This window comes from Cyrtonyx montezumae, unplaced genomic scaffold, assembly GCF_038088225.1.
Source record: "Cyrtonyx montezumae isolate F1298 unplaced genomic scaffold, pur_monq_1.0 scaffold_10, whole genome shotgun sequence".
Classification (NCBI taxonomy): domain Eukaryota; kingdom Metazoa; phylum Chordata; class Aves; order Galliformes; family Odontophoridae; genus Cyrtonyx; species Cyrtonyx montezumae.
In genome coordinates, this window is record NW_027071826.1 from 27,578,284 (window position 1) to 27,605,164 (window position 26,881).

Genomic DNA, 26,881 nt, shown 5'->3' on the forward strand with positions numbered 1-26,881 from the left:
GTGAGTCAGTTTGTTCTAGTTATATTGGTTACCATTATACTGTGGACTCCTCTTGCTAATTGATTGCTTATTTCAGTGTCTTAAAAATGTCTAACATATCTCAGTTTAAGCTCCCGAGAGGCAGTAAGGGAACTGGGGTTATAAAGAAGGCTGTTTTTGGTGCACTTGTTGCTAAATAGAAAGGGAACAACATATAATGGAAAGTGGACAGTATATTGACATTGTCTTCCCGCACACCCCCTCCAAATAAGAACATCAGCTAACTAACTGTTTACAAAAGCAAGTTATCAAATTTCCTTGTTATATGACGTTTCGCCAAACAGAAATACACCTTCAATTCATGCAGTTCAGTGTGAGCTTGTTTGGACACAGAAAGTTCACATGCTGCCATAGGCTCGAACTTTTAATTCATTTCAGAAAAGTGCAAGTGTGTTTGCCATCTCATTGTGAACTCTTCAGGGAAATGATGTACAGTACAATAAGCATAAACATTGCTACTGCACAGCAACTTGTGGTATGACTAGTAGCAGTGATCAGCTAAAGATGTTTGAATTGTGCAGACCTGCTTATTTTGCTGTGTTTATACCAGGAATTAATTTGGCCAGTAAGTTTGGATTGTATCACGAGTTTAAAAATTGAGTGGATCTCTGTTGTTTAGGAACGAGGGCTTTAAGTTTGACCTGACCTTTCTTATTCCAGCTCAGAAATGTAAGTAACTGAAGCAATTAATACTGTAACTAGTATTTCAGCAGTTACGAGAGTCTGGTAAATATATGGCAGTTTTACACAAACTTTCAAATCATCTGCCTTTCCTTACAGTTTATCAAATTACTGTTATTCTGACTTCTTCTAAAACATAATCCGGATTAATGGTGCTATTTTTTTTACCAATCTGATGCTAGATCTTTATGAATAGTCTAAACAAAACATAGGAATATAGTTCTTCAATAATAAATATATTATATAAACCTCTCTTTCTATGTGTTTCCCTTAGAAGCTCACGGGAGAAGTGGAAAATGTAAGAATTCAGTGAAACATAAGCAGCAAGTAAACCTTTCTATCCTCTTCAATTACACAAAAATAGGAAGGGAACATCATTTTCGAAGAAACAAATGTTACACAAGACATGCCCTTTAAATCCTTTTTAAGGCTCCATGACCTGTAAAACTATCTGCAATATCAGCAACAGAAAGCCTTCCACAGTACAAATGCTTATGTTTTATGTGTACTGTATTTGCTAATCATTAGTTCATAAGCAAGAGCAGATATACAGTGTGCTATAAATAATGGCGGGAATGTAAAAGTGAATTGATCTGTCTGGCTATCTAGTAATACTGCTGGCAGAGAACCAGTTTTGAATGGCTGCCAACTACCATAGACCCAGCCAGTGATTTGTCTAGGGGTCTTGCCCTGTCAGGCAGAAAACAGTCTTAAGCTGAGCTCCCAGAACTGTGAGCACCGCCTACTGCTCAACAATGAGCATTTCCTGCAGCGTCCCCTCTACCCACTTAGTTAAATAGCAGAAAACATGCACGAGTTACCAAGCTATGAAACCAAGCATCTAAAAATACTAATCACTGGATAGAGAGGTCAGCATGCTTGTGAACTGAAGTGAAATACATTGTTCAAATTGAGTGCACGCACAAGAGTGAGAAACCGAGAGTGATCCACGCACACATACACACAAATATGCTAAATTTATTCTTTCACACTATCCCTTCAAGCATTCCAGAAACGTATGGTAGTCAGTGTGCTGCAATCCTCATGGGTGGGGTAGCAAACAGCCGAAAGAACGGAAGCATTTATAGTGATCTAGATATTTTTAAGAGGATAATTATGCTAAATAATGTGATTGTAATAGAAACAAATGGGGTGGGGCTTTATTACAGGAAAGAAAGGAGGTGGCTCAGAAGCAAGTCCTGACAGCAAAACTATTTCCCCATCTCTAGTGCAAAAGGAGCAAAATGGTGGGCTAATTTTCCCCTCTTCCTTTAAGTCAGTCATGCTGATCTACTTATTGCATTGCTTGAACTAGTTTTCCCTGTGTATAAACATGGAAAGACAGCTCAGGCAGCAAACTCACCTCGGGATGCCTTGCAGGGATTCAGTAATGTGCCTGCTTGGCACTGTTTCTTGTATCCCTCAAGGCTGTCTCCCAATCTCTTTGTAAGATCAACTCTGGCTCAAAAAAAAAAAAAAAAAAGTCCCATCAAATGATGCCGTTCAGCTTCATGTAATCTATCTTTGCTAGGTGATTCTGATTCACTGTTTAGTACAGAATCAGAGTGCGTCTGTGCATGTGTGTGCGTATGTGCGCAAGTGTGCAGGCAGACTGATTATGCCTGTTCAGTATTTATATTCCTATATAAAACTATATATTATCTTTGCTCATAAAGAGAGGGCAAGTTGCTAATTAAGTACTGCTAAGTTGAATTTCTTCAAAGTGAAGCCTATAGATCAGAGACCGCAGGGCTGAGGCTGCTGCTTTGGGTTTGAATTTGGCATTGCTTTATTGAATTTTATAAATATCAACTAAATTCAAACAAAACTGATTTAGATTTCACCTCATCACTTAAAATATATTTTGTAGAGTACAGTCTGTGCAGTAATCCTCTGCTATACTTTAATTTGGTTTTAATTTTATAGGCCCTGTTTTAACTGCATATTTCCAGACCTTTATTTCTCTCACAGCTCTTAGCAAAATGGTAGCTCATAAACACAAGCTCTGCTGTATAGACTTTGCATTTCATCCCAAAGTATTTCCTTTTTTATAGCCATGGTCTTTCCATCTTAGTGCTCTGAGCTTGGGTCACAAATCTCACTGCTATTCCAGTGTGTGACATCTTCGCTCGTTTGCCGCTGCTCATTAACAAACAATACTGCTGTGAAATTGGTTTAATGACAAAGTAATAAAATTGCTATTCTGCTCACAGATTGCCTGAGGCACTTTGAGCTCCTACAAGGCTTACTGTGGGTGCCAAGATACATTAAGCTGCTTATTCGTAAAAACTGCATCATCCGTTTTTTTCACAGGTTTTTTCCTTTCCCTATCTAGCCCCTGCTTCTTTTTATCTTCAAATAAAAAGATATATTTGCTTATGTTCCTCCATGCTGTCAAATTTTTACTTTCATGCATATTTCTGGAAAATGAAAGTGTATTTCATTTCATTTTTCTTTTTAAAAGGTCACTCTGTCCCTATTGCAAGGTTGTTCCTGGACTCCCAACCACCAGAAACATAACATTAAGGGAGACTTATTTTAATATACTGTATTATGTAATGGGGATAGTTAGTCCTATTTTAGGCATAGGTGGATAAGAGAACTATTTATAGAATGAGTTTCCTTTTATAAAGAACTCATTTGTGCAATGCCACTATCTTCTGATGTGATTTTAAGGTTAAAGCATTTCTGTTGTTTGGGATTTTTAAGAACATTAGAAAAAAAAACACATACTGTACCTGGTCACTTTTCATACCCAAATTCTACAAATAATGAAATGCAGCAGAGTAGTGACAACCAAAAAGCTTTAGGAAGCGCATGGCTTTCATAATGAACTGCACATTTTAGAAAGTATTCTTTTTTCATTCGTGTGAGGCCCATACGGACCTGAATATTTACTGCTGGCAGACAATGGTGAAACAACCCAGTTGCTCTTTGACAGGTGGACAGGTCCTGGTAACTATAGCCAGACATCTTAACACTACCAAAACAGTGTAAATAAACACATAGCACTAATCAGTTTTTTGGGGTTTTTTTTTCACATTTTAAGGAAACATATTAAGCATATTTATCCTCTTTCATTCAGTGAATGACTGCAATCTCTAAATGCATCACTACACTTACACATGCACATACATCTGCGCACACCTTTATAAATGACTTCTGAGGGAAAACAATGGAAAAAGCCCTATTTCTCATTTCCAGCACCACTGCAAGTAATTTGACCTGCTGAATAGCTAAGGAAATGTGGTTTGGGTACCTGTGATGGTTAGCTAGCTAGCAGTGGAAAAACTGGTTTAGAAAACAATGAGACCTGGTCTGAACATGAATCTCAACATCGCCCTCAACCCTCCCCCCCCCCCTCCCTTTCTCTGCTTCAAACCTCAGACTGATCCTCCTTTCAAACATCTTGTGCTTCAGGGCTTCCCCAGGTCAGATTCATTGCAGAATGTGTCTGACCTGAGGAAGCCTTAGAGCATGAGATTTGAATGTAGCAGGCTGATGCAAGCCCAGGAGAGGCTCCCAGACTAGCTAGCACCCCCTCAGTGGGATTATCCGAGGTAGGAAGGCCTGCTGGAGGTCAGGAAAGGATTTAGAAGCACACAGAGGGAAGTGAGGGATAATAGGAGTCACTGTGGCAGAGTTGGGCTGCTGACTCACTCATAGGTGGTCATGAATTAGACTGGGAGATCTGGGAGGAAAAGGGAAATAAAATGGAGGAAAGAGGAAACAGTGAGTCAGAGGGAAAGGGTAAGCCAGTGTTTAAGGGAATTTAACTGGCTGCCAAGAGATGGATGGGACCTCCAGAAGTCTGGGAGTGGAAATGCTGATGGTTATCCTATAAGGTTGCGTGGCTGAGGAGGAGTTAAAAATGGGATTAAAAACTACACAGACAGTTCAAATCAGTAGCAGATCCTTTTGGTGGTTTCCATAGGTATTTTCAACTGCTCTGCTTCCCTGCGGTCCACGTCTGTGTCTACCAAAAGCATTTCAGAAGGTGAGCAAAAGCAGGTTATGGCCCCATGCTCTTTAGATCTGTTTTTTTTTGTTGTTGTTGTTGTTTGTTTGTTTGTTTTTTGTTTTCCCTTCACATCACGTTTAAAGCTTCCTACTGCTTCTTCCAAACTTTGCCATCCAATCTTTGCTGCTACACCCACAAAGTCAATGGAGCCAGAATGGTTGTGGTTGGGTGAGGCTGGTGTGAGGCTTGGATTTGCCAGGTCAGCACTTACACGGGATTTCTCCTCTTCAGAGGAAGCTCATGCCACTAGTTTGTGCTCCTTTTACGTTGCTGAAATGTTGCAAAGGTGCTCGTCATCTTGGTCATGAAAATCAGTGGTAGCTAAACCTTAAGCAGGAGTTAGGAATACATACATATATGGAGGTAATAAAATCGAGAGAAAAACAGCAACACTTCCACTGGAAATATTAACACAAGAATATTAAGCTTCTCCCTTTTTTCTTTTGCTGGGGAGATTTGGGCTGAACTTCTGTTCAAAGAAAAAATATTCAACAATCTACACATCCTAGCATGTACTGGAGGATCCTAGAAGTATGTATCAAGGCCGCAAGAATACTATTCTGAAGCTTCTAAACTACTTTCTTATCCAGTGCTAAGAGTACACTCAAACTTGCCTATTTTCTATTCTTTTTATGGATCAAGTTTAGGCCCAAAGTTTGTGTTGCAGAGAGCATATGCATATCTTTTCTTGGACCCCCACGTAGAGCTCAAGCACAATCTGAGAAAAGAATTTGGCCCATATGAAGGGATTGTCAGGTTTTAAAGATGTGGTAATTACAAGCACACAAGGAAGCCATGAAAGTCTGGATGAAAAATTCAAATGAGCCTGTAAAGACACAAATTTGGCTTTGAACTAGGAAAGCACTTCTTTGATCCTGATCCTTTTGGGCTGCATCTACAAGTACTGACAACAAGCCACATGTATATTGAAGGAGCTGATGTAGCTGGCTGAGAGACGTGTCCACTGCATGCTCTTGCCACCCTGCATGCCTATGTCTGGTGGATAGTTTGATTTTATTTTTTTTCATTTTATTTTCAGCTGGTGTCTTAAGGGATTGGGAGCACTGAGAACTGCAAAATGGAAAGGTTGAGGTCTAAGAAAAAGATGGTGAACACGATGACGCTGAAATTTTGAAAGGAAAATTACTGAGTCTTCCATAGCAAGCGTCTCAATCCTCCTTATCTCTTTATTTCCTCAAATGGATAAAAAATGCCTCTGGCCCTCTATAGGCTCTCAGGTTTAGTATATCTGTGCTTTTCCAGTCAGTGCACCTGATTTTGCTGGCTTAGAACCTAAGAATTTTCAATAGACTTATTTTGAAAAGTTTCTGAGTTATTTATACAGTGATGAATTGAAGGAATTTATTTATTTATGAATCATTAGTGTACTATTCCCATGGCAGATAACCTGGAGCAGATCTGCTTCAAAATTGCTAGAACGTGTGCTTTTATTAAGAGAAGCTGATCAGAAAAGAAAAAAAATGTATCACCAAACAAGAATACTCCTGGTTTGACTTTGGTGGGATGATGCGTGTTTGCAGCAGCTGTGTGCAGCGGCAAGGGAAAGTACTGGTGCAGAGAAAAGAACTAGCTGGGACAATGTCAGACCACCACCAACAGGCACAGGGTCCAGTGTGACAGACACAGCAAGACTTGTCCCAGTGCAGCTCTGTGAAGACTCACAGCCCTCAAAAGTCTGATGACTACAGCTGTATTGAAACCCAAACCTCAGATAAATGAACAATTCAAAATCAGGGTAAGTACTGGATGCACTTTTCATGAATTGTTTTCAAGAACAAGACTATAGACATGTCCGACATATTCTTTCTGAAGCCCTGCTCATTCAGTAAATCATGTAGGACAATGAGAATTGATTCTGACTTTACACACCTGCATCAGTCCAGGAAAAGTCCCACAAGACGTTGTGCCCTGAGACTCCTGTCTGAAGCACGGTCCTCTCCCTGCCTCCCTACTACTCTAAGGGAGCAGCAATTTACTGCTAGCCCACAGATTGTTCCAACACCTTCACTCCTCCCCCCAATCCGTTCATAGCAGCTTGTATTTTGAGAGTAGAGGGGAAGAATCTCCTCAAGAGATAACACATTGAAAATAAATGCTAGCTTCTAAAAAAGGTGCAAGCTTAAGTATGCCATGCCCACTGTATTTATTTAAGGATACAAGTTCCTTCAAGCAAAATGTCAATATTTTATTTCCCTCCAACTCTGAAATAGTGTTATTTTAGTCGAAGATTAAATCAACTCCCTGGTTTTATTTGTTAATTGCAATAAACCTTCTCAAAGGAATGCAATTCAGTAGTTGCTTTAAATGCACATGGCACTAGATTTTAACCTACAGAGCAAACCACAAAATTATTTACTAATGTTCACTAGATTTACTTTCCCAAACTCCTCAAGTTTTATGTCGTATGAAGAACTGTGTCATTCAGTTATACTTGCACCATGACAATGATAACTAGCATGGTGCCACGGAAACCGGAAAAATGCATTTAGGGTTGGGCCTATGCATCAGAGAACAGAATCAATCTTCCTAATTAACTGCAAATTAGCAATCCCAAAATGAGTGGGATCAACCTGTCTTCACTGGCCAAGAATCACGTTAAGTATATAGCTTCCTCTAAGTGCCTCTAAATTACATTTACGCCTGTATAAAGTAACATTCTTTTAATCTAATGCTGCATTAGTGTCACTGTTCTCAAAATTATTGCACTGTTTTAAATTTCAACAGATAGGTAGACAGATAGAAAGGTAAACAAATAATAGACAGTTATGGAGATAGCCTGATATTTTGTTATTCAGGGCTCAGAGTAGCTCATAAATCACACTGGAGCCACAAACAAGGTACTAATTAGCATAAGTCTCTGGAAAGAAAAGTTTCTGTTGAATGGCAAAATTCTTTAAGGCCACTGAGCAGTAGCTGTTAAGAAAGATAAAAATAGTAAATGCAGAATAGAAGATAAAATGTAAAAATGGGACACAGTAGATATTTGATTAATTCCATCCCTAATGATCAAAATTGCCAAATAACACTAGGCTAAAACTAACATTACTGATGTACTGTTTTTACTCTTTAGGGTGTATGATCAAAAAGATCTTGGGTATTGTGAGAGTACAAAGGACTGACCTTAGGTGAATTAGCTTAATTAGTTAATGCTTGTAAAGCACTAGATGGGTGTTAAGTATTAATTAATTGTGAATTATTATCGGGTAAAGATGGGATTTGGAATCCCATCGCTCATACATGTGCCCCATACTTCATGCAAGAGCTTCTCTGGGGCCCCACTGGTCTTTGCTTACCTGCTGGTTTCACCAGGCTCAGCATGGCCTTGGTAGCCCCATTTGCAAAGAGAAGGGTAGAAAGGAGACTTCAGGCAGCTTGTCCCAGTGGCTGAGTTAAAAGCTGGGCACAGAGACCTTATTTTGAAGTCTGCTATGCCTTGCTTTGTGGTTTGGTGAGAGAATTTGCATTCTGAGCAAAAGTTCCACAATGAACTGAGGCTTAAATGTGTATACAAGTTTAACTGTGTGTAATGTAAGGCTAAAAATGCTTACGTTATAATCCTATTGTGAAATCACCTTTTTTTTTCCCCTTTTGCCATTAGCTAATAAAGGCCATTTTATGCATCTTTTATTGTTGCGATTGATACCGATTAAAACTCAAAATCAATAGTTTGCTTTTACAGAACATCCCTGAAGAGATTTCCAGAAAAACACCTTCTCAAAATTGTTCTGAGGTATCCTTCCTAGTCACCTTTGCCCGGAGCCATTCTTGACAGAATGTTAGTAATGCTCATTTCTGTTTGTTTATTATTTTTTTAATTTATTTCCTTTCCTTTTTTTTTCTTCTTTTTTTTTTTTTTTTCTTTCCTCCATCTCCCCAGGGTTATTCAAATGTTAGTTATTGTAAATCCCACTAATACATTGACTTCAAGGCTAATATTTTCCTTTAATTTTAGTATGATACATAACCATTGGTAAATGACATTGAAAAGAATGTTAACATTGAAATACATTTTACTTCACATTAGCATTGTCCAATTTCTCATGTTTTAAATTTTTCTGCCTGGCTGCAGCCTAGAAGAAAATACATGCTGGAATAATTATATGAACAATTTAGATTTAAACATATTGAATAGCAGAAGAGATCATGCCCGCCCATTTGTATTTTTTCTCCCTTTCTCCTTGCTAGTCTGGAAGATGAGTAATTTCTCTCCTTAGAAGCATACCTAATAGACAAAGCTCTAATGCTTGGAAGAGGGTGAGGGGAGGGAAGCGCTTTATTACAACTGTTCAGATCAATACACAAAAATCTCAGGATGATAGGGTAATTAAAACACACACAAAGTAATTCATCAGCAGCCTTTCACTCCAAAATACACTTGCCTTTGGAACTTGCTTTCTGATCCCTGATGTTTTTACTTGCAGGGATTTGAGGCAGCTCCCAGCCTGCATTTCCCACTTAGCTTACAGCCCTTGTTTTCATTCACAAACAAGAAATTGTGTTGGCCTTGTGATACTTGTGCTTCATGCTTTTTCATCCCTTCCCTGCTCTTTGTCTGGTTTGAGCAGTGAAATTTACCTAAAAAACTAAGAAAAAGGAGAAAACAATCTGTGCTGTTTGACAGGTGAGAAGTTCAGCATCAGCTGAATCACTGATAATTTTATGCTGTTGGTGATTACACTTGTAATGTTTCTAAGTGCTCGCGGTAAAAAATAAAGTAAGCACTTCTGCTGTAATGAATAGATGGAAGAGTATTTGAAATGTTCTGGTGATTAAAAATAATATTAAAACTTATTCTAAGTTATCGAGTGGAAATGTTTCCACTGCTCGAGGTCATTTCAGACTGGGGCTGTGAGGAAAAGCACTGAAGCCACAGAGCACCACTTCCTGCACTCTGAGAGTCGGCTGTGATGATAATTACCTTACTTGTATTCCTGTTTTGTTTACCAGACCCTCAAATGTTTCTTTCCTAATGACAGAGTTCCAATTGCAGTACTTAAAACGAACAGAGTACTTCTTAGAAAGCATTCAAATCCATTCCAATTCGTAAAAATTCTAAATGTAACTTAAGCTTGGCTGTTGTTACAGGTAAGAACTATGGATCCAAGCAACAGAGTTAGGTCTTCCTAGAATTTGATTATACATTAATGTACCAGAAAGGCTAGGAGTGATTTATGCACTGAGTAGGCTCGAGTTCCTGCAGAAGATTTAACCGTATTTCTTTGCTTAGACAAAACACAGCCCCCCGCTTTATTATTTATCATTTGCCCTGTAAATACCTGCTAGCCTATAACAGCCTGGTTTTCCATTATTATTATTTTCTGTTATGATGATGTACAACGTGTCAGTTAAGGACATACTACACATAGCGATAAAATAGCAGAGCCCCCGCCCCAAAACTTTCCCAATCTGCATATCAGCCCAAACACTTAGGGAGGTGTGAGAGGGTGGCAGTGGTTTGGAAGGATTAAGAAACTATAAAAAAAAACAGTTTAGCAGAAAAGCAAGAGTCATTTGCCTAACCAAAGACAGATGGGAGTGATTAGTAGGCACAGGTAGAGGCAAGTTTAAGGAGGGATAAAGGAGAAAGGTTAGCTTTACACGTTTGGCAGGGAAGATTTTCCCCACACGTGATGGGGGACATCAGTACTACAGAATGAATTTGTAGTTCTTCTCACTTTGATTCTCCAGTTACTAAATAAATAAACCAGGTTACCAAAGTCAAAGGGAGCAGCACAAGCTTTCATTCCACTGGGGCAGCCTAGCCTTTCTCCAGTAATTTTAAAATATCAATGTACTATTTTTGCCTTTCTCCCTGACTAACATTCTTGATGACAGCTGAGGCTCCTGCTATCACTTCTCCATAGCCTTAGCAAGGGCTTTAGAATGGAACCAAGTGTGTAATGCAGCTGTTCTTGGTATGAAGCTCAGTTCTGAGAACAAAATTCCAAAAACCCAACACTTTAAAAGCACCTTACTCTAGTGTAAGTAGCTAATTTAATCTAAAATACGATTATTTCAATGAGATGTTAAATCCCAGAGACTTTGAGCCTAAGTGACATATGCAAATAAGCCTCAATGATTTTCCTTAGAGCTTGAGCTCCTAAGTCACAGCACATTTGTAAAAATTATTTCTTGCTTTTTTCCCTTTTTGTTCACGTAAAAGATATACACTACTCAACAAATGGAGAGGAGGAAACTAAGCTGCATGTTCAGCTTGGGTTCAGATTTTCAAAAGTAAACATCTGAAATATTTGCCCTTGGGAAGAAACTAGGCATGAAAATTTCAGCTCAGAATCTAAGTATTTCAAAGAGTTATTGGTCACTGAAAATAAGTGCTACTTAAAATGAATATTTCGCTTCCACTATCACTGTAATAAGAACAGCTAATGAATAAGAGAATTATAGCAGAAGTGAATAAAAATTATGAAGTTTGATGTGCTGAATGCAATATGCATTCTCCAGTAAGCAAGCTTCAAATAAAATATCATTTTCATCAGAAGGTAATTCATTCTAGTAATAGAAACCACAGTTTTTTGCAATCAAAAATAGCAACTTTGTAAACAGTCTCCTCTGAGCCTTGAAAGCAATAGTCCACTGCAGGAAATGTATTTGTATTTTTGGTATCTCTTAGTTCCTCCATGTAAATAAATGGTTATTGTAGTACTACCTGGCATTACGAGGCATGGCACTATTATTATTGCCATTTTTATATGGAATAATTGAGGCAGAGAGAAGTAAAGTGACCTTTCTAAACAGCTCTGAGACAATAAGGAAAATGCCCCATGTCTGCTGAGTCTCAACATACTATTCACTTGGCTACCCTGCCTCTTTTGCAGGTTGCCGTTATAAGTTATTTGATCTTAGCATTTGAAATCCTAGTACTTCAATAAAATAAATCCAATTTATCCTAGGATACTTCTCATTTATTTGCTATTGCATAATTTGATATGTTTGAAGTTTTAAAAATAAGCAATTTAAGAAGTTAGAACAAAAAACATTCAAAAATGTGTATGTTACAAAGCATTCATTCATTAATATGAACGTATTATAGGGGATGGTATATTTTCCTTTTACATGGAATCTGTTAAGACCTTCTGGTCTTAAGGATTTCACACAATCATGGAATTGTAGGGGCTGGAAGGGACCTCTAGAGATCATCAAGTCCAGCCCCCTGCCAAAGCAGCTCCCTAGCCCAGGTTGCACAGGTAGGCGTCCAGGCGGGTCTTGAACATCTCCAGAGAAGGAGACTCCACCACCTCTCTGTGCAGCTGTGCCACTGCTCCATCACACTTACTGTGAAGAAGTTCTTAAGCACATTTGTGTGGAACTTCCTATGCTACAATTTGTGTCCCCTTGTCCTGTTGCCACACACTGCTGAGAAGAGTCTGGCCTTGTCCCTTTGCCTCCCACATCTTAGATAAACATGGATCAGATCCCTTCTGAATCTTCTTTTCTCAAGGCTGTACAGACTCAGGCCACTCAGCCTTTCCTCGCAAGAAAGGTGCTCCAGGTCCTTTATCATCTTTGTGACCCCCTGCTAGACTCTTTCCAAGAGATCCCTTCTTTTTTGTACCAGGAATCCCAGAACTGAACACAATACTCCAGGTGAGACCTCACCAGGGCAGAGTAGAGGGGATCACCTCCTTTGACCTGCTGGCTACATTCTTTGTAATGCACCCCAGGATACCACTGGCCTTGGCCACCAGCACACTGCTGGCTCATGGCTAACCTGTCATCCGTCAGGGCACCCAGGTCCCTCTCCTCAGAGCTCCTCTCCAGCAGGTCATCCCCCAACCTGTACTGGTGCATATGATTATTCCTCCCTAGGTGCAAGACTCTACACTTGCTCTTGTTAAAGATCATCTGGTTCCTTTCTGCCCAACTCTCCAGCCTGTCCAGGTCTCACTGAATGGCAGCACAGCCTTCTGGTGTGTCAACCATTCCTCCCAGCTTTGTATCATCAATAATCTCACTGAGTGGACATTATCCCCTTGTCAGTGTCATTGATGAAGATGTTGAACAGGACCGGACCCAGCACTGGCCCCTGAGGTATACCGCTAAGCACAAGAGTCCAACTGGACTTTGTGCCACCAGTCACAACCCCCTGAGCTTTGCTAATCAGCCAGTCCTCATCCCACCTTACTGTCCACTTATCTATTCCACACTTCCTCAGCTTCATTATAAGGATGTTGTAAGAGACAGTGTCAAATGCCTTGCTGAAATCAAGGTAGTCTACATCCACATCTCTCCATCCACCCAGCCAATGATGACATCATAGAAAGCTACCAGGTTGGTCAAGCACAACCTCTCCGTGGTGAACCTATGCTGTCTACTCTTTATAATTCTCTTATCTTCCAATTGCCTGGAGATGGCATTCAGAACAAAGTGTTCCATTCACCTTTCCAGGGATGGAAGTGAGGCTGACTGGCCTGTAGTTTCCTGGATTTGTATGACTAGACTGTTACTTTCCTGGACTCTTTTCCTCTGTCACTGGTTATGAATGTTAACAGTTTGCTTTGTGGATATAAGAAGAGTCACGTGATGAAGAATCTCTGCAGGCATAGGCTCAGCATTCTGTACTGATTCACCTTCTCATAATGAAAACAAGCATGGAGCCAATTCATGAAGCTCTGTACCCTAGAAAGCTTCCTCTGATGTGAATATGCGCTGGCACAGGAGATTCCCTGGCAGTTCCCATCATTGTGATGTGGGAGCTGTACTGTCACCCAGACTCCCTGTGGCAGCCTGGCACAGGCACCACACATAGTGCTCACTGGTGGCACCAGTCCTGTAGCCTTTCAATGAATTTGCCTCTGCTCCTGATCTCTGAGGAAATTCTTACAGCAGGATGAGCATCTCTTCTCTTTAGAGGCTGCACCTGACTCTGCATCCAGTCAGGATGCAAAGTCTATGGATGCAGATCTCCTCTACCTTTACTCTATTGCAAGTGCTATAACCAATACCAGTTTTTACAGAAATACTTTTGCATGGCATCCGGAGTTTGAATTTTTAGACAAGAATAAAACTGTCCAGAGTTGATTACAAAAGTGTCAAATTAAACATTCTGAAGAGAAAAATGCTTGTTTCCTCACCTCCATGCTTGAACGATTCTCAAATGGCTGACAGCACTTCCATCCAGCTTACCTTACCAAAAATAATTTTATTGCAGACTGTACTGTAGAGTAAGCTGTGTCACAAGGTATTTCACTGAACAGATTTTGGACAAGGACCAGATCCAACCCAAATCTAGCCTACTAAGAAAATAAAATCTAAAGTCTCCATGGAGCAGCTTGTTTTTATAGCATTGCGAGTTCAGTATTGTGGCCTAAGAGGTTAGGAACAAGTAATCAGACAAAAAGCTCAAAGTGATATTCACTCGTAACAGAATTATTATCTCTAAACCTAGCTATGCAGCAGTGTGACCATGAACTAACGCATTAACTTCTCTTTAATTCAGTAAATACTTGAGTAATACCTTTATAAAAAATTTCACACTGCAAATCACAGCTGACATGGTTTTCCTGAAGCAAATTGGAAGAAGTGACTAGAAGTGCATGTATGACATGCATGTTTCACATCACTGTCCCTCAGAAACCCTCACAGATATTGACTTCCTGTGATTGCCAATCTTGACAGTTTACATTGCCCTCTCCAAAGAGAGGCTGGATTCATTAGCTTTGTGATGCACCGAAAGGTAGGGCACAGGGACAGTCTCAGGTAATTTAGTTTGAATACAAATATCAGTTGTCCTTTAGTAATTAGCTGTGCACGCTCTACAGAAAAGGAAATTAGATTTATCCCATCTTCAAGATGGGTGAACAGATATGCTGCATTTACCATGAAGGGAAAACATGCCTGTAAGCAGTTATCACAGAGTGGCTATTAAGATACAAGTGCACACTGTACTTCATGGTAAGTTGTATGTCCATAACATGTTATGTGAATCTCCTAAGATGGATAAGAATGAACATAAGAATGAGCCTGCTTTACTGGTGTTGTAACCTTTGGTACCTGGAATACAAGAACAGTCAGGAAAATGCAGATAAAGAAAATACAGGTGGAAAAATGTCTGGGTATTTTTTGTTGTTGGTGGTGGTTTGATTCTTCAGTCTCCAAGTGACTTCAGCAGGACCATGATGAGTTTTCCTGATGCTGATCTTATCTCTATTCAGGATATGGGTAGATGATTGCAAGCAAAAAGAGAGCATTCATCAGCTAAAGCCTCAGCAGCATGCTGCTAGTCTGATGTCATTACATAGTAAAATAAGCACATAGAGAGAGCACTGCTTGGTGGATAAACGCAAGACAGAAGAAGAGAAATGTACTGTCTAACTATGAGTCAATCTTGCAAGACAAGTGAAGGATGTGCATGGAGCAGCGTGGAGTGCTTCAAGCATAGATGATGACGAAGGATTCTAGTGCCTGAGAAAATCCAACTTTTAGTTTGGACTGAACTTTTAACAGAAAATGAATTGTTACTCTGATTTAGGGCAAGCAGATCTGGGCCCAAGTTCATCCTGCATAGAAGCTTGGAGAGTCAGTCACTTCTGCTAGCAGCAAAGAAAAGTAAATAGCTGCAAGTTGACCTGTGATCTGAACTGCCCTATGGAAGTGCCTCTCTCCATCCACACTGATTGAAAAAGGCAACTGTGCTCCTAATTTAAATGCTCCCTTAGCTGCTTAATGCTAGACTGAATATATGCAGAATAGTGTTGTTTCCGTTCTTGAAGATTGGACCACTGAGGGCTAGCGATTTTCCACACTAGGGCCACTGCCATCACAAACACCAATATGGTTATGTAGAAAATGGCAAAATGGCGTTTAATAAGGCACAGCAGCTCTTTATGTACATACATCTATCATCGTCTACGCCCCCTAGAGCATGCATCATACATCACTCACAGAGCAGGGGAGGGCCTATCGTGCCACATCTTGGTGTCCCAGCCACGCCTACTACAACAATAGAACCAAGAACAACGAACCAAAACTTTGGTCGCATTTTTGCAAGGTATTACATAGGCTAGCACATGGACCTTAACGTACAGCAACAGAAATGTAATCATACTGTGTCAGTCTGGGAACTTCATGTAAGCAAACAGTAAATGGAAAGACATGATCTCCCACATGCCAGCAGCTTTCAGAAACAGACAGAAGACAAATGGCAAAGGCAAAAAAGCTAAGAACTAACTCCCACTGCAGTATTGGACCACTGCAGTAAAGGAACCCTGGAGCTAAATGTGAGCCCAGCATAGAAAGATAAATCAGGATAATTTCCATCAGGGTTAGCCTGCTGCCTCCAGAAGAAAGGCAACAGATAGGCAACAGATCACTGAAGTGAAACATCAGCTGAACGGGATGTACTGCATAGCAAAGAAGCCATGGACCTAAAGCTGTAGGTGAGCAGGCCTGAGCCCAGCAATAAAATCAGCACATAAATGAACAGCAAAGAAACAATCTCATAGAGCTCATAAACAGCATCTGAAAAGAATCACGACAGCACTAAAAGGACTAACTGTAACTACAAAATATCACTCAGGGTAAGGCAGACTCATGGAGATCTGTAGCTACCTTCATACAGGACCACCTGATGAGAAGTCTAAAAACTGTACAGAGTTCCAGCGGGACACCAACCAGCAACAAGAAGACAGCAGCAAAAGAGAAGAAAAAAGGAGTATCAGTAAAGGAAAATTAGGAGTGGGAGATCTGCTCAGAAGTCAACACACCAGAGGCACTTTGTTGCCTGTGAAGTTGCAGGAGATAGTACAGATGCCAAGCCTCTAGATTGAACTGGATGCTAGCAACTTCCAGTCCTGAGCTGAACACGTACTGACACGAAAGTCACAACAACTAGGAAATACTAAAGGAAAACAAAAGCAAACAAACAAAACCCTAGCAGTTCACTGGAACTCAGAGGAATAATCACGGATTGTAAGCGGAAAGAATTTGGAGATGGCCCCAGGAAGTCATTCTGTGTTACACATAGATAGCACGGAGCCTAGCTATTATTGTTGAAGAATCTCTGTAAATCATTCTCCCGATAGCAAGCGAGCTTAGTAAGGGGAGCATTTTGTGTACTACTGCACAGGACACAGCTATTAACTTTAATCATTCCCCAGCCAGGACAGGGCTAAGCAACCTCCTGCAGCACCATGCAAATGCTGCATCATAACTCAGTTGGGTTGGTGCTCGTGGAGCCAGGAGCCCAGCGGGCGCTGCTGCCCGCAGTCAGAGAGCATCACCTCCATGACACATCTGAGCATCAAAGGCTTGTAAAGCATGCCCCCGGGCCACTCCCAAGCTCAGGTCTTCTGCATGGCAGTACAGCTAAACTGCCGAGATGGCTTCGCTTCAGCTGTCAGAACTGGGGTGTTTGGCTGTCTGCAAATAAAAACACCATTTTCAGACTGTCTTAAATATATATACATGGGGAGGGGAGGAATGAAGCACAAAATGAGGCTTCTACCTCACAGCAAATCTCTCAAACTAATCAGTCATAGGGGAGGCCAGGTGTCATTCTTGACATATTATTTAGCATCTTGTGCGTTGCTTTACTCTTTTTTTCCTAGATAGATGCTGTTTTACTAATTAAGGAAAATGAAATTTCCAGTGTTTGGAATTCAGGGGTGGTCTCTGTGAGCCAATCTCACTGTTCTTCACGAACAATTTAAAAATAGAATCTAGTTGTTGTGGGGATTTTTGTTACTGTTTTTTCTTTCTGTATTTTTTTTAATTGGTATCACTTTGTCTAGAGCACAAACACACATGGCTGTAATTTAGTGAACTCCAGTCTTCCTCTTGTGGCAAATTGATAGGATAATTTTATTATGAGTAGAACAATGACTACAGGGAGTGAGAGAGAATCTCAGAGAACTACACATAATTCGGTTGACTAAATGTAATACTTGGATTATATCAGTAGGTAATGAAAACAGTGCTGAACACTGGCAAAGCCTAAACAATTCCTGATTCCAGCTCCTGTCAAGAGGCCACCCCATAAATCATACCTGAATTTTATTTCATGTCAGGAGCCAGTAATCTGACAGAGTGCAATGAGGTGTTTGGATCAGAAGATGTATACCAAGTCATGTGTTCCACAGTCTCTGTAATCACAGGGTCACATAATCCATCTATGGATTTTAATAAGTAACTTATCATATTCCCTTTAGTGTTAATTATTTTACACATCACTTGTTTCTGGTTTATTGACAATATTTTAATATCTTTATCACATGAAATTACCAGTAAAACCAATCAGTATTCTTTATATGCATGTAGCCTGTGGAGAGATTGTGTTATTTCTTTTTCATGCCAAAATGTAAAAGACACAACAGGGTCAGCATCACATCAGACTGTGGTTATTTTTGTGATTCATCCAATCTCTGCAGCGAGGTCAATGAGCAGAACTATTGATGATTTTTGATCAGCAATTTTCAACCAAATTTTCGTATTTTATTGGGTTCCTTTGAGGACCTGAAGAGGAGTCAAATTCTAAGCAGTCTAGGGTTCATTCTGTTAGCTGTTGCTATCTATATGGGAACGCACAACAGTTCTGCAGGAATATGATCTAAATACCTAACCATTGTACGCATAGAAAACAACACAAATCTGTTATTTTTGTTAATGAACAACAGCTTTTCTGGCTGAAAAAAATAGCATTTTGCATCAAGATTTTCAGCTCCTTTAAAAAATTCTGCTGCTTACTTACATTTTTAAAGAAATTTTGATTAATGTACATGCTTGTAAACATTACAAAATAATAAAAACAATTTATAAAAGTTAACATTTTATTCTACCCATAACCCCTTTAATACTTCTTCTGTAATAACTAGAATACTGTTTGTTTTGCCCTCCTAACTAAGGATGAAAGAGTGCTGTTACTTGGAGGAAGGTGAGATAGATCAGAGTTTATTATTTTGAACTCTGGCTCTTTCGTTTTTCTCATGAGCATTTGCACAAATGATTTTTGCTTGCATGAATGTTTGTGGATAAATTAATTCCAAGCCCATCCACTTAGCAACAAAACAGTGTTTTTTGGGATGGAGTGAGTGGGCTGAATCATTACTTATAGCTTCCTTCTTTACCTCGACCATTTGTGCAGACAGGCTGTATCTTTGCTCCAAGCCCTGTGCCCCAGCAGCAACAGAAGAGGCGGAGCAGCAGCAGCTATGCTAGAAGTGCCCATGTTAGAACTTCCCTGAGGGATCAGGGGTGGTATTAACACATACTCTAGTAACTCCCTACCTTATTCCACTGCTGCCTTGCTTGTTAACATGTTGATAATGTATGAAGGCACATAAATAGAGGACTGCTTTATAAAAAAAACGAGAAGCTCAGATTTCTGTTCTAGCCTTTCTCCTCACAGCCAGAGTAGAGGCTTCAAGGAGACTCTGCGTGCAACCTTCCAAGCAAGGAATGAACAAATATCCCCATAACATTGTTACTCAGTGTTTGCGAAAATAATGCTGATGATCTGTCACAAACAATAGAAAACTGTCAAATAAGATAAAAGATAAAAGGCGCTGCTGAATCCACAGCCATAGAGGTTTTGCTGTTGGAAGGCTGAGCTCTGAAAGGGACAGGCATGTATATCAGTGTGGTGCTTGGTGCTCACACTTCACCAAGAGGTCAGTTAGGATAAGAGCTGCTTTGCCCCGGCATAATCATAACTTAGACAGAAGGATGTCTCCTTCAGTTTTCTGATATTTCTCTGAGCATAGAACCCATCCCTTTTGTTCTTCCACATGCCAGATCTGGGCATTCCGCTGGTGCTTGACCATTCTGCTCTTCCTTAGCTCTTCCACAGACCCATGTGCATATGGAGTTACAGTTCTCCAATATGATGGAATTTTTACAATCTCATCACATTTTTCTACTATGTATTCTAACAGTGATATTTTAGGGAAAGACCGGATTCAAGAGATATGGGGGAAAAAAATTCTCACTGTTTTTTGCCAACTTCCCTCTTCCTAATTCAATCACTTGTTCCCACGCTGTCTATGAGAGAATGAAAACTTGATAACATCCTTCCTTTTGTTAGTAAAACTGCTTTACAGCTATTTTCATGTAGACAATGATCAGAAAACAGACCATGTGACTTAATTGACCAATGAAAAAATGGAAAAAGTGAATAACAAGTACATGCAAGGGACTGATTTTGCAAGCAGACTCAGCTTCAGATTTATTTACACAAACACTCAGTGAATAATCAAGAAATTCATGGAAAAAAAAAAAAAGCCAACCCAACCTTAACTGAATAAACTACTCATAAAGAAGAGATTTCTTCACTCTATCCCCAACAGTATGTCTCCATTATTTACAACATCCTGGGCAAAAAACAGTAGTGTGAAATAACAGACCATGCATGATCAAATTGCTTAGTGCATAGCAAGAGGGGAAGGTGGAACTGGGGTGGGGATTGGTACTTCACAGCAAAAATCCCACCTATCTAATGAGGGATTTCAGAATTGTAAAAAGCTGAAAAACGCCATGGTCATTGATGTTGCTCTTCAGGCATACATCTTTCTCTCCTGACCCTTGAGAACAACTGAAGCTCTTGGCAAGCACTTTTCAGTCTACACTCTTTCTGAACTACAGGCTATTTCCTCTTAGAAGTACCGTGTTGAAGAATATACACTGATTTGCCAGTACAGCTAGTTTTATACTTGGGACCTTTTACCAGATTTTTGGATTCTGTCTTGAAGTAAAAAGCCAATGCTAACTCACACCACTACAACCACTCCCTCACTAATTGCTCTTGAAGTCGTTTTTTTTTTTTTTGCTTATCAGTGCTTTTCAAGGAAGTTCACAACTCCAGAGGTCGACTTTAAACAGACTGAAACATCAGCTTAATGACCAATATGAAAGATAAGATACATCTGGAAACACGTGCAATATATAACACTTCTCCTGAGTTTACATTGCAAGGTATAAAAAGACAAATAAAACCTGCTTGTATTTGCAACAAAACACTAAAACAATGCAGATCTTGGACAAGGGCTGGGACACAGCAGCAAGTCTGAACTGAATGAATAGTCAGCAACAATGATTATGAGTCACATACAAAGAACAGAATATGCTTTCTGCTACAATTAAAATAAAACAAGCAGGAAATGGTACTTGAAGCAAGCACAGCAAAAATGTTCTTAAACAGATTTTAAAGCAGCGATTTCTCTGTGTTTATTGGTAGCTTTCAGAATATTTGTTGCAAAGGAGGAAATTTGGAATTGTTCACACTGAAAAGAAGATGTATTTCCCTCTTCACTAGTAATCTATGGGATCTGCAACAAAACTAGAACTGTAAGTAGGAAATGCTCTCCTGCCCTCCGAACTCCCTCGATTCAGATGTTTCTCTATTTCCAAAGCTCTCCAAACTGTGTGAACCTGCAGAAAATATAACTAAAATAAATCTCACAAACTCACGTTATCTTTTAATTTCTGAACTGCGAACTATTTGTACTACTGATAAGTTTTGCTCCATTGTGGGGTGCCAAGTAAGTATTGCAATATTACTCTTTCTCCTGCAAAAGGGAAAACTGCATGAGGGAGGAATTAACTCAGAGAGCTGATCCTGAGTCTAGCATGTTCTGAATCTTGAGGATAAGCCAAGGAGATCTGTGAGACCATAGCACACTGGGAGAAGGAAAAAGGATTAACTTTTTTGCAGCTTTCTCAGTGAAGAACATAGTCTGTCACAAGCACAAACACATGCCCACCTTCCAGGCAGTACTTTGACTAGTCCTTCCTTGGAAATCTTCATGGGAAAACACCCCCAGCACAGCAAGGCAGCAGTAGAGCCCTGTGACGACTGTTCCTTACCCCCTCTCTAACTCACAATTTGGCACTGTCTTGGCTAGAACAAATGAACTTTCAAACACAACGAGTAAAATATTAGCAACTTTCAGACGGTTTCTTTTCCAACACACATCTTCTGGATGAGCAGTAAAGGCTTGGCAAACATCTTCTTATGCGAGCCCAGAGAGGCTTATTGCTGTCACTAGGGAACAAGTCTCTGGTGAGTCACTGCCTGCAGAACTAGCCCAAGAGAAAGGCTACCTTTGAGATGAATCAATGTGAAGAAAAGAAAATTAATGGTGGGGAGGGGAGGAGATGTTTCCAACACATGAAATCTAATGGAAAATATACTGTGATAACAGTATGCTTCCCGATTACAAAATAATTTCAGTAGGTTTTGTTCTGTATAAAGGATAAACATGCCAAGCAGAAAAGAACTGAGCAAATACGGTCTCTATTACAAACACTTCCATGCTGAAGTGCAGAAAAAGGGACTTGTGCACAGTGTATGATTTGTAGGCAGTGGGATCTATTAACCTTACTCCTGATGGGGTGGGAAAAGGATAATAAAAATCTCAATTATCAAGAGGAATGGAAAGCTTCATTACATATCCAAATGGAACGATTAAGTAATCTGGTTTCTGAGTTGGAGTTGTAGTATATAGACTGGGTATGACCCCATTCTTCCCCCTTCCCAACTAATATGGCTACTCGCCTATTTTTGTGCAAGCTTATGTGAATTGCACAAACTTGCTACATGTCTTTATTGTTCTCCATTAAATGCAATTGGGAATATGAATCAGATATGACAACACTTCGAAGAAATATGCATCCCATGGTAACGTAGTGGAGATCCTTATTTCAGGCTTCCTTCACTCAGTAAAATGATGAGACGCAAAGGAGCTGATACAATTGAACTTCAAGGGTTTTTATTAAATCTCCACTCAGAGCTGGCAGTCTCTTTCTTTCCTTTCCCCTTTCCTCCCTGCTTTGTTTGCTTTTAAAAGACTGTTTTTGCACACTCAGAGCACATGTAAATTTCTGGAAACAGCATTACTTTGGGCATTATTCTTTCCAGAAATGCTCATCAGACACGGCAGGGAACAGAGGCGCAATGGCTACAGTATTATGACAAATTTTATGGTAATTTTAGCACTAGAATGGGTATTCCACCCATCTATCCCAGCACTTCTAAACAGAGGGAGCTGGCAATACCACCTCTCTTCCCAAACACAAGCGGTACATCTGCATACTCAGCACCAATACATCCAGCTTCCTCCCACACCCCTAACTCCAGACACAGACTTTATTTATTTTTTTAAACATGTACCAGCCCTAATCAGGAAAACTGCTAAAGCCAGTGATGTCTCACCAGCGAAAGCAAAACTGCAAGTAAGTGAAAAATCGAGTCTTTTTGAAATTCATTCAACTTAATGTACAGTCCTTCTGGTTCAACCTGAAGAACGTGATTTTTAAAAGGGCCTCAACCTGGCCTCCTTTCCTAGAGGTGCAATTTTGCATCTGCAATCAGTTAAAACTACAATTAATTACAGTCACAGAACTTGCCAATTGCACATCCCAAGTCTGAGTTGTGGAGCAGTTGGGTAGTTAGGTAACCACATACAGGACTTATGAGAACTACGAGCCTGGATGCAAGAGTTCATACTGAAAAATTGAATGCTATTTCAATTTTCTATACTTTGTGCTTTTCTTTCTCTTTCTTTTTTATTTTAATTTTCTGCAAGAAAGGATGGTGTGGGCATGATGATGAAGAAAACTATATAATAAATTAAATCAAGCTAGGGACCAGACTTGCTAGAGACACTACTTCCAATGAATTTGGCTTTATTTCTTAATACCTATATGGGTAATATTAGTACCACACCTCGCTCAAAATTTAATGACTGGAAGACAAACAGCAATAAAGGAAATTCTCCCTTAAGGCTAGCTGAACTGCAGACCTGTAGCTCTGCTTCACACTTTCACTAGCCATTGATTTGCCAAGAAAATGATTGTGAGGTACTACTACATAAAGTAAATGAAAAGTTGAGCTACAGTGTAAATAATCCACTTTTTGGAGAGAGAGTGGAGGCAGCTGAGCTTGTGTTTAGTGGGTGGATCCAGCAGAACTGACAGTGGAGGCTGCATCAGCTAAATCTATCTTATGAAACAAAATGTTTCTTCTTTAGACATGGTGACACTATATAGAAATAGCAGATTCATACAGCAGCTCTTCATATTGCATTTATAAACATTAGAAATTGCTGACTAGGGAAAGGCAATTAGGTTCAGCAAGCCATTTCTCTTTCAGTATATTTCATCCTCACCTCCCTGGTTTATCACTATATCCTTCAGTCCTTTCTCTCCTGAGATAAAATCGTCCAGCTGTCTCTTAAACTCATTTAGATTACTTGCTTCGCTAGCCAATTATTCCATATGTTTACTACTGTTTTAGGCAGAATTATTTTACTCAATTCCCAGTTTACTCCTGATTTTCTAGTTTTGCAGTGTGTTTCCAAGGTCTCGGACTCCTCATTTTAACCAAATACTTGCTCATTTTTTCATTGTTATAAAAATATAGAAAATTTTAGTATTTTTAGAAATTATGTTTCGTTCAGTAGTTAACCTTCCTACAAGCAACAAAAGTAGGTGAAGCCTATATTCTGGACATTAGCTTCATTTTCCTCTTAAGATACAGCCTTTTCATTTATTTAGTCCATCTAGTCTCTCACCTCACAGAGATGGCTAATAATTCCTTGATGCAGGAACCCTCACTGAATTTCATCTCCATTTCAGAGGCACCTACCACTTCTTTCCATGCCAGTAAAAATAAATTTATCCTTTCTGGATTTTTCTCAGAAACATTTTCTTAAAGGGGTAATATCAAAGTTGAGAAACGAGAAAGTGCAACCATTCTTGACAGTGACTCCCAGATCACTTCTCAGTTTATTACAGCTGTTTTCAATACCTGTACGGTATCTACTATCTGCTACACTTACATGGTATCAACCACAAATACCATCTGATGTTGCAACAGCAGTTGAGATTACTCATGCAAGTTGCAGGTATTCATAACTTCACCAGCAAGGGAATGGTTCCTTGGCTTGATGAAAGTGGGCAAGAACATTCCCCCTTTTTAATAAGAAAGGAAGGCATTCTCCTTAGAAGCTTATCTTTCATCAAAGAGTGACACCTACATACAACTTCAGGTGGAATTTTGTTACAAGTGGTGCAAACTAAACCTCGTGGTTCAGTTCATGAACCTTTCACAAGCTAAACCCTGCAGTGTTTACACAGCATTACCAGACACTTAATTAAAAAAAAAATAGTTGCTGCAACTGAAAGTCTACAAAAAATAGCATCTAATTAAGAAGGTGCCCAAGGGTTAGAGCCTGGGGTTTGAATTTGGCTCTGGCTCTTTTCCCCCAAAATCAACAGGCCTCCACCCTGTCTCGAAATTTAATTCTGGGTTGTGGTGACTGATCTAAGTACTTCTAGGGCTCCCTCATAAAGACTCATGGGGTTGATTCTTTCCTCATCTACATCACAATTATGAGATGCAACTGTAGTTGGGAAATCTCCATTTCGAATTAATATTTTTTACATTTCACTTTGCATATTCTTAATTTTCTGTAGCACATATACATAATTTTCTGCCTACATGACACCTGTTGACATGAGGTTGTTCTTCAGATTTGCACAGTGAAAGGCCTTTTCCATGGTCTGTTTGCCATTCATTGAAATTTATTTCCTTATAAAAAGGAAAATGTCAAGGAATTTTAGGGAAACTTCAATGAAAGCATTTTGGAAAAAAAATAAAAACCACACACGTTTTCTAGTCAGGAGCTACCCGGAAGAAACCATCTGCTGCTTAACATAAGCAAAAATCTTTACAGTTATCAGCTGCTTTTTGGAAAAAAATCAATAGTATCTGGAGCAAGTGATGAATAAACTTCTAAGAAAGGGTTTGCAACCTTGCTGATTTTTGAAGTCTTAAAACATTTCTATTGAAGACATGTAGTGAACTTAACCAACTGAAGTAAGCTTGGATTCTAGTGTAGTTTTTGGACCACTCAGGAATAATCCAAATTCCCAGATGGCAGATTACAGGTTGAAAATGACTGATCTACAGATACCATTAGGATAATCCTCCTAAGCTAAACTTAATATTCAGCTAAACTTGAACACTGTCCAAATGGCAGTGTATGACCAGGGAAGACATGAGCACCTTCTTTATTTGAGAATCATCACATACCTAGACTGAGTGATTACTAATAAAAAGCACATAAACAAATGTACAATAATTTGAATGCTGAAGCTCAAACAAATAATGACTTTACAAGGAAAGAAAGATGTAAAGAAAGATATCTGAGATTTTACAATTTCAAGTAAGGTCAACTGAGGGATGAAATAAAAGCTTCTAATGCACGCTTCTAGTGTTTTCTTCAACTTACTATTTTCTAAACAATCATGGCAAGAATCAAATTATTGCATTTAATTCTTAAAGCAAGATCTCCATAATTTAATGCTTTTTTTGTCTTCCTTTCAAGTTATTCCTTTCAAGATGTTTATTTACTAAAGCTAAACATATATTCACTATATTCCCTGAAACCAATGGACCAGTTAGTAAATTAAGCTTTTATTTTTCCTAAAGCTTAGGTTTCAATCCCCTAAGAGCCTAATGTGAAAGGCCTTTTACCTGCTGTCAAACAATCTGTCTGTCCACATCTCCCTTTCCGCCAAAAAATAAATAAAAATAATTCTACCTTCTCATTAAAATCAGCTATTCTTCCTTAAACGTCACCTGGCCCCAAAACCAGCAAAATCTGAATTTCACAGTCACATTAGATATATGAGCAGAATTCTGCTCTGAATAGTCTACATAAGAAGTTACAGCATTAAGAGTAAGCACATTACAGCGTACAGGCAATCTGGAAAAATGCCTAAACCTTTCACAAGTATTTTCTTTCTCCTTTACAGCTTTTACCTTCTCTCTCTCACCACAATCTAACAGGGTGCTCAAGCATGCTGCCAACTTCAAGCACATTAAGTACTCCCTCTGCGATACATGCACACACTATTTTCAAATATAGCATTGCACATACACATGGCTGAACCTGGACCTATGTCTGGAAAAGAAATTTCTGTTCAAGAAGCTCTTTGCTCCTGTCTTCAGCCTGATTTCAGAAAAATACTCTTATTTAGGAGAGACATTTAATCTTGTGCTTAGCATGTGCTTGAGGTTCATTCAAAACAATGAGAAAGATTTGTACAAGCACCTGACTGAGAATCCTAAAGCGTGTGATCCACTGTTCAAAATAATTATGA

At 39.4% G+C, this 26,881-nt stretch overlaps 1 protein-coding gene across 8 annotated transcripts in view; it reads right to left on the minus strand.

Moving 5' to 3' along the window:
* The window catches only part of MEIS2 (Meis homeobox 2), a 170,274-nt gene that overhangs the window by 32,158 nt on the left and 111,235 nt on the right, over positions 1-26,881 (minus strand). Inside the window, exon 11 of one of the 8 annotated variants that reach the window (XM_065754218.1) lies at positions 2,084-2,178. The exons of the other annotated variants lie outside the window; for them this stretch is intronic. Within the exon in view, the coding sequence (XP_065610290.1) occupies position 2,178 (1 nt within the window). The 3' untranslated portion in view covers positions 2,084-2,177. Of the gene's footprint in view, positions 1-2,083; positions 2,179-26,881 lie in introns of those variants that run through there. 8 annotated transcript variants of the gene reach the window in all.